Source organism: Littorina saxatilis, linkage group LG1 (assembly GCF_037325665.1).
Source record: "Littorina saxatilis isolate snail1 linkage group LG1, US_GU_Lsax_2.0, whole genome shotgun sequence".
In the NCBI taxonomy this organism is placed as follows: domain Eukaryota; kingdom Metazoa; phylum Mollusca; class Gastropoda; order Littorinimorpha; family Littorinidae; genus Littorina; species Littorina saxatilis.
The window spans coordinates 67,959,025-67,971,040 of NC_090245.1; the positions used below are offsets into that span (position 1 = coordinate 67,959,025).

Here is a 12,016-nt window from a genome sequence, read left to right on the forward strand (position 1 = left end):
ACAACAATTTCAATCTTACTTTGCATTGAACGCAGTCAGAATGTTGATTTTTAGTATGTGTTTAAGTGAAGGGATGGAAGGGATGGTCTTATTCCATGGAAAAGCCTGGGTAGATCTGAAATAGTGAGCAGAATGTTTTCATGAAAAGGACTGTTCCTTTCAGTTAAGCACACTCATAAAGCGACGCAAAATATCGGTTTTCACATTCAAACTTTCACCGTGGTGAAAACTTTTCTCCGTATCTGACGGACAAGGTTTTTATTATCTGTCTGGTTCATGTAACGTCTGGAGCTTCAACTGAAATGGCCAATATCAACTATCAAAATTGATCAAATTTGAAGTGAAACGTTTCAAAAATGAGAATTTCTGGCTTCATATGACACGTTGGGCAGGACTCTGCTCTGTCTCTTCCCTTCCCGAGTCATGTTTGACATAAATTTAGAAAGAAAAAATCCCGTAGAAAAGCCCTCAGGTTTTTGTTTTTTTTTTCTTTTTTTTCTGCTTTTTAATTTGGGTGACGTTTTGGTGGCTGTGGTTGCAGTTATGTCTGCTTTTTGTGATGGAAGCGCAAACAAATAAACAAACTCATAAATAACCACACAAAACACATCAACAAACAAATAAGCGCGGACGTTTTTTTCGGGTTTCTTGCAGTAGGTCAACTTAGGCTTATGGAAAACGGGTTCCAAAACAAGCGATATGGTGCTCAAAGCTAGGTACTGGCCACAACCGCGAGCGTCACTACCGCGTGTAACACTACCGCGTGTAACACTATCGCGAGTGTAATACAACCGCGAGTAACAGTACCGCGTGTAATACTTCCGCGTGTGTAACACTATCGCGTGTGTAATACTACCGCGGGTAGCACTACCGCGTGTAACACTTCCGCGTGTGTCTTGGATCACGAAAGAAATGTTCTCATTCTCACAAATATGTAAAAATAAGCGAGAGGGCAAAAAAGAAATTGAGTGTGTGAACACGCGCTCAAATGAGATGACAGTTGAATTCAATGTGTGTTGAAACAATCGTGACACTTGACACTGACACCTGAGAGAAAGAGAGAGAGCGAAAGACAGAGAAAAAAAATTCTTTATTTTTCATTTTTATTTTTAATTCAGTATTGCTTTTAATACAAATATGTTTTGTAAATTAAAAATCCTCGAAATGTATATGCATTTTGTATGTTCATGCGTGCGCGCGCGCTTACATGCGTGTGTCTCCATCTGTCTGTCTGTCCATCTGTCTGTCTGTCTGTCTGTCTCTCTCTGTCTCTGTCTCTCTCTGTCTCTGTCTCTCTCTTTCTCTCTGTCTCTCTCTCTCTCTCTCTCTGTCTCTCTGTCTCTGTCTCTGTCTCTGTCTCTCTCTCTCTCTCTCTCTCTCTCTCTCTCTCTCTCTCTCTCTCTCTCTCTCTCTCTCTCTCTCTCTCTCTCTCTCTCTCTCTCGTTAGTGGGACACACGCGGAAGTGTTACACGCGGTAGTGCTACCCGCGGTAGTGTTTCACACGCGATAGTGTTACACACGCGGAAGTGTTACACGCGGTAGTGTTACTCGCGGTAGTGTTACTCGCGGTAGTGTTACACACGCTATAGTGTTACACGCGGTAGTGTTACACGCGGTAGTGTTACTCGCGGTACTGTTACTCGCGGTAGTGTTACACACGCTATAGTGTTACACGCGGAAGTGTTACACGCGGTAGTGTTACTCGCGGTAGTGTTACACACGCTATAGTGTTACACGCGGTAGTGTTACACGCGGTTGTAACGCTCGCGGTAGTGACGCATAACCCTCAAAGCTATGTATTCTTTTTTCACTTTTTTACTTTTCCAGTGTTTTTTACATTTAGTCAAGTTTTGATTCAAGGTCTGAATCGCTCTACACACACACACACACAGACACACACACACACACACACACACACACACACACATACACCACGACCCTCGTCTCGATTCCCCCTCTATGTTAAAACATTCAGTCAAAACTTGACTAAATGTAAAAAGAAAGAAAGAAACAAGTCGCGTAAGGCGAAAATACAATATTTAGTCAAGTAGCTGCCATTTTTCAGCAAGACCGTATACTCGTAGCATCGTCAGTCCACCGCTCATGGCAAAGGCAGCGAAATTGACAAGAAGAGCGGGGTAGTAGTTGCGCTAAGAAGGATAGCACGCTTTTCTGTACCTCTCTTTGTTTTAACTTTCTGAGCGTGTTTTTAATCCAAACATATCATATCTATATGTTTTTGGAATCAGGAACCGACAAGGAATAAGATGAAAGTGTTTTTAAATTGATTTGGACAATTTAATTTTGATAATAATTTTTATATATTTAATTTTCAGAGCTTGTTTTTAATCCGAATATAACATATTTATATGTTTTTGGAATCAGCAAATAATGGAGAATAAGATAAACGTAAATTTGGATCGTTTTATAAATTTTTATTTTTTTTTACAATTTTCAGATTTTTAATGACCAAAGTCATTAATTAATTTTTAAGCCACCAAGCTGAAATGCAATACCGAACCCCGGGCTTCGTCGAAGAGTACTTGAGCAAAATTTCAACCAATTTGGTTGAAAAATGAGGGCGTGACAGTGCCGCCTCAACTTTCACGAAAAGCCGGATATGACGTCATCAAAGACATTTATCAAAAAAATGAAAAAAACGTTCGGGGATTTCATACCCAGGAACTCTCATGTCAAATTTCATAAAGATCGGTCCAGTAGTTTAGTCTGAATCGCTCTACACACACACACACACACACAGACACACAGACACACACACACACGCACATACACCACGACCCTCGTTTCGATTCCCCCTCGATGTTAAAATATTTAGTCAAAACTTGACTAAATATAAAAACACAGGGAAACGTAAACAAGTGAAAAGATTGCATAGCTATTAGCACTATGGCACTCGTTTCCCATTAGCCTAAGTTGACCTACCGCAAGAAACCCAACGTTACAAATTGCACAATATGCAATGTTACATTCAGAAACCAAAATGGACACAAAAGGTATGGATATGTTCACAGCGTCTGGCGGAGCTGGATCAGACATGAGGAAAGTGGTTATAGCTGAACGCCACCATAACGCGCGCTTGTTGTTGCTCCGAATACAATGTGCAACCAGTAGCGTTGAGATGTGATTAGGCCTAAAAAAAAAGTAGGTGTGGTTACGGTAACCCAACCTACCCTATTTTTAGGGGCCGACCCTATAACTTTTTATTACATTTGTCAAAAAAACACCCAAAAAACAAGAAAACGAGTGCAGAAAACGCAATGATAGCGAAAGCGCTCGAGTCGCACACTTATTTCCTTTTCAAGTAGGTTTAATTTGTACACATCAGAAAAAAAAAGTTTTAAAAAAAAAGTGATTTTCATTTGAGCCCAGATCGATAACATTATTTTCTGGATCCCCAAAACCACACACAACTGGTAGACCTCACAAATAAAAAATCGCCATGAAAAAGGCTATCGGGGAACATTTTTGTTCCAAGGGAGAGAATTGATTGATTTCTCACCTCGCCTCCCCTTGCCCTTGTTGTAACTCAATAAGGGGCGATAAAACAAAGGGGGAGAATTAACGTCGTCGCCTGTGTTTGTCGGCCCTGATTTTACGGCCCCTAGCGGCGAAAAAGCACATACAAATCAGAAGGCGATACGGGGGTTTGGGGCGGATTTGGGGGTGCGTGTGGGGGTGGGGGAGGACGACTGCGGCTTTCCTCCAAGCCTATAGCCGCTTGTTAGTGTCGACGGCACAAAGCAAATAATCGTATTATTTGGCTACGCAGTGTTAGGAGAACTGAGGGTTCGCTACACTCATACTGACATAACGGAGGAGAATGGTCAATGTTTTGCTTACATTTCGGAAAGAGAGATGTCAGGGGAGGTAGAAGGAGGGGGGATGTGAGGAGGGAGGGAGGGGGCGAGGGGGCGAAGAGGGTGGGGGTGAGGACGGCAAGCTCGCTAGTTCAGACGTGCGCACAGAAAAGTACTTTGAGGCTAGCAAAATCAAGCGCTTATTGGGCTTCATTGTTTAATTTGTCTTTGCCGTGTGGATATTTTTTTTATGAATTTACGTCGTTACTGACATAAGTGTCTATCTTCAAAATTATTTCTTGAAAAAAACAAAAACATACACGCAGCGGTTAGGCCTTTAACTGTTGGTATGTGTCCAAGTGGTGGAGCAGTCTTATCCCGTGTAAAGGCGTAGCCAGATCTGACTGAATTCAATGCGAGCCTAATCGTTTACACGGGAAGGACTGTGCCTTTAAATGCATACTGGTTGGGCAGGACTCCTGAAATGGCCTGATTATTTCAGCTTGTTTTGCAATGGTAGGGCCTAGTTTTGAAAAAAGAAAGAGCATGCGTAAACGAACCAGTGTGCTTTTGATTTCACTGCATTTATGTCTCTGATTTAAGTTATCTCGATCGTAACAAGGCTTGTTTTCAATCGGAATTTTTCTGTTGTTTCTTTCCCTCCATCTGTACCCACACAAATCTAAGATGAAATAAAAATTAAAACAAGCACTTGCTGGTTTTATTTCCAGTGGGTTTTTTTCTGTTTTAATCCGAAATGATTACACATTCCTGAAGTGCATTTTCAGCCATATCTCAGCCTGACAGACACAAACGACAAAGAGACCGAATGGGCGTAGCGGGGCCCGTTTCGGACAAAGCAGGGATTCTGTGCACGCAGCTACAGGGGTCAGGGCTGCCTCCCTGAGTGAAAGATAGCTTGGCACTGAGCGAGAATTATCTATTGTTTTCCCGCAAATCTGGCACACCCGCAAGGGTGTGCGGTGGATCTGAAGACTGCTGATGTTCGTTTCTTATAGTAGCAAGTATAGGCGAGGTTTTTCGCGAGTAAAGCTGCGAGGTAAGATAGTGTTACTTGAAGATTGCTCGCGCGGCGAGGAAGGTGAGCATTTGGCGATAAACGGCACGCGCCGCTCTTATCTGGAGGTGCTCGCCAAGAACTCCTTTGATGCAGTATGCTGATACATACGACGAAGGGATATTGTTCGGACTGACCAAACGTTTCTTTACATTGCAGGTCGCCTTTCACGACAAATAAATGTTGGTTAGGATAATACATACAGTGACAACAGAAGGTGTCCTTTCATACTAAACAAATACAAGTCGCGTAAGGCGAAAATACAACATTTAGTCAAGCTCAGTCGAACTCACAGAATGAAACTGAACGCATTGCATTTTTTCCGCAAGACCGAACACTCGTAGCATCGTCTGTCCACCGCTCGTGGCAAAGGCAGTGAAATTAACAATCCAGAAAAGCGCGGTAGCGGTTGCGCTGAGGAGGATAGCATGCTTTTCTATATCTCTATTCTTTTTTACTTTCTGAACGTGTTTTTAATCCAAACATATCATATCTATATGCTTTTTGAATCAGGAACGGACAAGGAATAAGATGAAATTGTTTTTAAATCGATTTCGGAAAAATTATCTTAATCATAATTTTTATATTTTTAATTTTCAGAGCTTGTTTTTAATCCGAATATAACATATTTATATGTTTTTGGAATCAGAAAATGATGAAGAATACGATAAACGTAATTTTGGATCGTTTCATAAAAAAATTATTTTAATTACAATTTTCAGATTTTTAATGACCAAAGTCATTAATCATTTTTTAAGTCTCCAAGCTGAAATGCAATACCAAAGTCCGGCCTTTGTCGAAGATTGCTTGGCCAAAATGTCAATCAATTAGATTCAAAAATGAGGGTGTGACAGTGCCGCCTCAACTTTTACAAAATGCCGGATATGACGTCATCAAAGACATTTATCGAAAAAATGAAAAAATGTCTGGGGATATCATACCCAGGAACTCTCATGAAAAATGTCATAAAGATCGGTCGAGTAGTTTACTTTGAATCGCTCTACACACACACACACACACACACACACACACACACACACACACACACACACACACACACACACACACACACACCACGACCCTCGTCTCGATACCCCCCTCTATGTTAAAATATAAACATAAAATGTAATAAAACAAACAAACACACTTTTTTTTAAAGATGTCCTCTTATTATATCGGAGGGGTCTGACGTATGTTACGCGTGATTGTTCTGAAAAGTGACTATTACATGATTGTTCTGAAAGTCTACTATTTATTTCATCGTAAACATGTAAGCCCTCATACGTGATTGTTCTGAAAGCTTACTAATTTACATGATTGTTCTGAAACTCTACTAAAGGTAAACTTGCTTCACCCGTGAAATGTTGTCAGATATGGAACAATATGTATACCCCAGCCCAACGAAGTTGGAGGGGGGTATACTGGATTCACTTTGCCCATCTGTCTGTGTGTATGTCTGTATGTATATGGAACAATATTTTGATACAATGATACTAAATCTTTAGTGATATTGATATGTATACCCCAGCCCAATGAATACAAACTCAACAAGTAATACGTTTCATACATTGAACATGTCTTCTTTATTGTTCTCAACTCAAAATTCAAATTAAATGTCCAAAGACAAAAATTATTTATAATCTTCAAAAATGTAATGATTCTTCTTGAGTATTCCCAACTCAAAATTCTAATTACAGGTTTAAAGGGACACATAGAAACTTTTGATTTTCCCTCTTTGCCATGCTTAGGTGGCTAGGTCACCAAAATGGATCAAAAGGCATGGCAAAGAGGGAAAATGGAAGCTAATTTTTGCCCCTTTAAAGACGAAAGGCACAACAAATAATTTTCACAAATGAAACTTTTTTTTTATGAACTAAAAATTCAAGTGGAGAGGGGATGAGAGACGTGAGGAGATGGCCGGGGTTGCGAGATGGGTGGGGAGTCTGGGCTATAAAGTTCTTGCACGCGAGACAATATACTTCTTTTTTGTGTGTGTGGGGGGTATTTTGTTTATCAACTCTCTCTCTCTCTCTCTCTCTCTCTCTCTCTCTCTCTCTCTCTCTCTCTCTCTCTCTCTCTCTCTCTCTCTCTCTCTCTCTCTCTCTCTCTCTCTCTCTCTTCTCTCTCTCTCTCTCTCTCTCTCTTTCTCTCTCTCTCTCTCTCTCTCTCTCTCTTTCTCTCTCTCTGTCTCCTCTCTCTCTGTGAATATTTTTGTCATCCTAAACATTGGGGGGGGGGGGGGCAAAAAGACATGTTTGCCCCTCCCCCCCCCCCACCCCAGGAACAGCTGCTGCCCCCCCCCCCAGTTTCCGACGCCAGTGCACTGAGTACATACGCACACACACACACCACACATACACACACATGAAAGCTAAATTTATTATCACATCTCTGTTTTCAGTGACACTTGTTTTTTTTATTACACACCAACCATCAGAATTTTGTATATGAATTATTCAAATGATTTGATAAAGTGTCAGTTGATATGAACAAACCTCCCCCACCCCCTACACCTAAAAAAAAGGGAGTGGAGAGACGGATCAACTCAAACACACATCTGAAGCTGTCGCGCACACAGAAGACGGATCAACTCAAACACACTTCGTTGGGCAGGGGTATACATATTGTTCCATATCTGACTACATTTCACGGGTGAAGCAAGTTTACCTTTAGTAGAGTTTCCGAGAACAATCATGTAAATTAGTAAGCTTTCAGAACAATCACGTATGAGGGCTTACAATCATGATTACGATGAAATAAATAGTAGACTTTCAGAACAATCATGTAATAGTCACTTTTCAGAACAATCACGCGTAACAGACGTACAGCACAGGTACCACTGTATTTAGTTTGAACATTACTGCTACATGTACACTGGCACGCCCCACGTCCCTCGCCGTAATCTATCTGGCCTGGCTTAGCTAAAAGAAACGCAAGACAGGCCTACCTATCAGCGAAGTATGAGCCAAACGGCTTTCCATAGCGAAGCCTTCGGTGGCTCTAATGATGCCTATCGTCTTGGAACTTGGCAATGGCTCGCCTCGGTAGAACCTTCATGCTATTGTTGGTGTAATATTAAACAAGCCGCGTGAGGCGAAATTACTACATTTAGTCAAGCTGTCGAACTCACAGAATGAAACTGAACGCACTGCATTTTTTTTTTCCAAGACCGTACAGCATCGTCAGTCCCCACAGACAAAGCTCTTTCTAAGTCTGTGGTCAGTTCCCCGCTTGTGGAAAAGGCAGTGAATCTGACAAGCCAGTTTAGCGCGGTAGTGGTTGTGCTGAGCAGGATAGCACGCTTTTCTGTATTTCTATTCTCTTTAACTTTCTGAGCTTGTTTTTAATCCAAACATAACATATCTATATGTTTTGGGAATCGGAAAATGATGAAGAAGAAGATGACATTATTTTTGATCGTTTTAGGAAAAAAGTATTTGTTATCAAAATGTTCAGAGTTTTAATGACCAAACTCATTATTTAATTGTTAAGCCTCCAACCTGTTTTTAACTCGATTTCTAAAATTTGATTTTAATCATAGTTTTCATATTTTTGATTTTCTGAGCTTGTTTTTTTTATCCAAATATAACATTATAAGATGTTTGATGGGTTGTTGACAGACCAGCTTTTTTGTCGGTCCGAGGGGATATCGTCTTTTGTTTCATATTTATTGACCATGGCCGAAGGCCGTGGTCAATAAATATGAAACAAAAGTCGATATGCCCCCCGAGGACCGACAAAAAAGCTGGTCTGTCAACAAACCACCAAACATCGTTTTTGTCATCATTTTGGTAGTGAGAAAATAAGTGCACAATCAACCCAGGGAACCATGCTTTGAAACACGGGTTCCGTGCTGATAACCACACGAGTCCTGGTTTGATAACCACTGGCAATCAACAATAGCCGTGGAGCGAGGATTATCAGAATGAGCTGGCGTGTGAAAGCAACTTTCTGTGTTTTTGAGTTCATTAAATGTTGGGATGAATATGTCAGGTTTGAGGATGCACAGTTCTGTAGGTTCACCTCGGTATTTCACCCCTCGGCTTTCTGTTGTAAATATTAAGCTGAGTGATCGAATGTGGAAGCTACGTTTGGTCGAAGGTCACAGAAAATTTGCGTCGTGCAGCAAAGGAAAGAATCGCGATCTTGTTTCCGACTCAGTACCTCTTTGTTTTTCATTAGACCTGTCATTCTGCTTGCTCGGCTTTGTTAGATGTTCGCATATCGTGTTGCTATTTTCTTTGCTTTTATTATTGTTTCTTATTTGTGTTTCGTTTATCGATACAACGTCTTGTGCACGGGTCAAAATGTGTGTGTCAGGGGTCGTTTTACTTGAATTTGACGTTCGTGTTTCTTCGAACGTCTGTGTATCGAAACACAGATACACGCACTCCATGACTCTGTGAGAAGACAAAACATATCGCTAGGTTTCATTTGTTTTTGATGAATGTATGACCTTTCATGAAGTAGTTTTGTTTTTTGTTTACTTTTGCCAGTTTGCCAGTTCGTTTTGGAACTTTGCAAAGCAGTGTCGTGTCGTCTGTTTAGGTCTGGGGAAACACCAATGAAAAGAGCCGAAGAATCCCCGAGCGTTTCTATTGGGTTTGCTTTTGATTATCCATGTATAACCTGCTTCCTGCAACTATGGTAACCGGGGGAACATGAGATTTATTTCCCAGGTGCTTGTGAATGAAAACTCGTGAAAATGATGACAAATTTATATGTTTTGGGAATCAGAAAATGATGAAGAATAAGATGACATTATTTTTGGATCGTTTTATGAAAAACGTAATTGTAATCAAAATGTTCAGAGTTTTAATTACCAAACTCATTAATTAATTGTTAAGCCTTCAAGCTGAAATGCAATACCAACGTCCGGCCTTTGCCAAAGATTGCTTAACCAATATTTCAAGCGATTTGATCGAAAACTGAGAGTGTGACAGTGCCGCCTCAACTTTTACAAAAAGCCAGATAAGACGTCATCAAATACATTTATCGTAAAAGGAAACACCTCTCTGGGGATATCATACCAAGGATATCTCATGTGAAGTTTCATTAAAATCGGTTTAGTAGTTTCCTCGGAAACGCTCTTCACATACACACACACGCACACACATACACACATACACCACGACCCTCGTCTTGATTCCCCGTCTATGTTAAAACATTTAGTCATAACTTGACTAAATGTAAAAAGCAAGTCATTCAAGCACAACGTAATGCTTGTATCAAATTAGTAGACGGTGCCGTCCTTCTCTTGCATGTAAAAGCATCGAGCCATGCATCCACCACAGATCCAGCCAGGCTTTTACACTGGGAAGAGCAGCCATCGATTTGAAAACATACAACAATCAACAGACTTGCTGTATTCTATGCAGAGCGGGAATTATAGACATAGAAAACTTTATTATCTCGAACGATTACTTTCTGTGTGGTGTATATTCAAACAATAAGCTATAATTATAAAACATAACATGAGAAAACATTTGATAAAAATGAACATTCAAATTCAGTTTACGACGAAAATGATTTCATTAACGATGATTGCACTCATCGCACTCATAATGTAAACAATTAATTTCGCATATTGGTATAGGTGGCACTTACAAAATTGTTTCAGCAGCACAGAAATGATCTGGGGGGGAACTGATGAACGGTTAGAGCGAGCGTCAGTCGTGAAAAATAACATATCTACGACTTCACAATGTTTACAGTGAATGCGTCACTTTATTGTGTGTGAAATTGGAGGAAACACTTAAAAAGTTACGTTTGAAACAGCTGCTTTTTTTGTGATTGGGTAAACTATTTTTAAGTAACGGAATACACTACACTGTATCTAATTTAAAACATCCAATTTCGCACATTTCATAAATGATTTTTGGACTCATGATTTGATGTATATGTCGTGCCGAATTCACGTAATTGCCGATTCCGCGTAATAGGCAACAATTTTGCCCATTTCGCGTAATCGGCAAAACGCTGCCCAATACGTGAAATCGGCAGCGTTTTGCTGAAATCGCGTAAAGGCCTCTAAAACTTGCCTATTTCGCGAATTCGGCAGCCGATTACGCGGAATCGGCAGCCGATTACGCGTAATGGGCAAGTTGCCCATTACGCGAAATCGGCAATAGCAAGTTAAGTGTGCGTGCGTGCGTGCGTGTGTGTGTGTGTGTGTGTGTGTGTGTGTGTGTCTGTGTGTGTGTGTCTGTGTGTGTGTGTCTGTGTGTGTCTGTGTGTGTGTGTCTGTGTGTGTGTGTCATCTGTGGGGTCATCAGATGTATTGTCATTCTCTTCTTCTTGAGATCTTGGATCTGTCTGGGAACAATCGGATTGTTCTGATTCCTCATCTCCAGTCTCTAAATCTGCACTGGTAGCCACATCTTCTTCTTTGTCTACTGCCATAACGTCTTGAGCAACGGGTTCTGCCGCTCCTATCAACTCTGGTATGGCCATGGCTTCGTCTGTAACTCCCTCTGGCCCTGTTATCTCTGGTACGGCCATGGCCATGGCCTCGTCATCAACTTCCTCGGTCCCTGTCATCTCTCGTATGGCAGATTCCAACTCTTCCTCTGTCGTCAGCACGTCTGCAACTTCTTTAGGCAGAAAGGTGTTCTGCAGACCCAATCTCGGTTTTTCCCCAAACAACACCTCGTATGGAGTTTTGTTCTGCAGATTTCTGTGTGGGGATGAATTATTTTGTAGCTGGACAAAGCGGAGCCCTTCAGACCAGTTACTGGTGCCGTTGTCGATGGTCCACGCTATCAGCATTTGCTTCACATCTGCGTTCGATCGTTCTACTGAACCCTGGCTCTGGGGATGTCGAGCCCGCCCATGTACAATGCGAAGGTTTTGCCACATGTTTTTGAGTTCGTCAACCACAGAAGCAACAAATTCTCGACCATTGTCGCTTTGGAGGATACACGGAGCGCCAATCATTGTGAAGTTGTATGCAACTTCTGCCGCTCTTTTGCTTTTCAGCGGTCGTAGGACCAGGAACTTTGTGAAATGGTCCTGGTAATTAAGAATGTGCACGAAGCCGCCGTCAGGGGATGACTCCATGTTGATAAGGTCCACCTGGCCTCTGTCGCAGAAAGACTTTGACCTGACAGGTTTCACAAC

The 12,016-nt window shown here is 41.3% G+C and overlaps 1 protein-coding gene across 1 annotated transcript; it reads right to left on the reverse strand.

The window, feature by feature from the left end:
- Nucleotides 1-274: 274 nt before the first annotated feature.
- LOC138945326 (KRAB-A domain-containing protein 2-like) lies at nt 275-11,956 on the reverse strand. The gene is made up of 2 exons (XM_070316784.1): nt 11,266-11,956; nt 275-297 (listed from the first exon to the last, which is right to left on the reverse strand). Exons 1-2 carry the CDS (start codon nt 11,954-11,956, stop codon nt 275-277), a joined length of 714 nt encoding a protein of 237 aa, XP_070172885.1.
- Between the last annotated feature and the right edge of the window lie 60 nt (nt 11,957-12,016).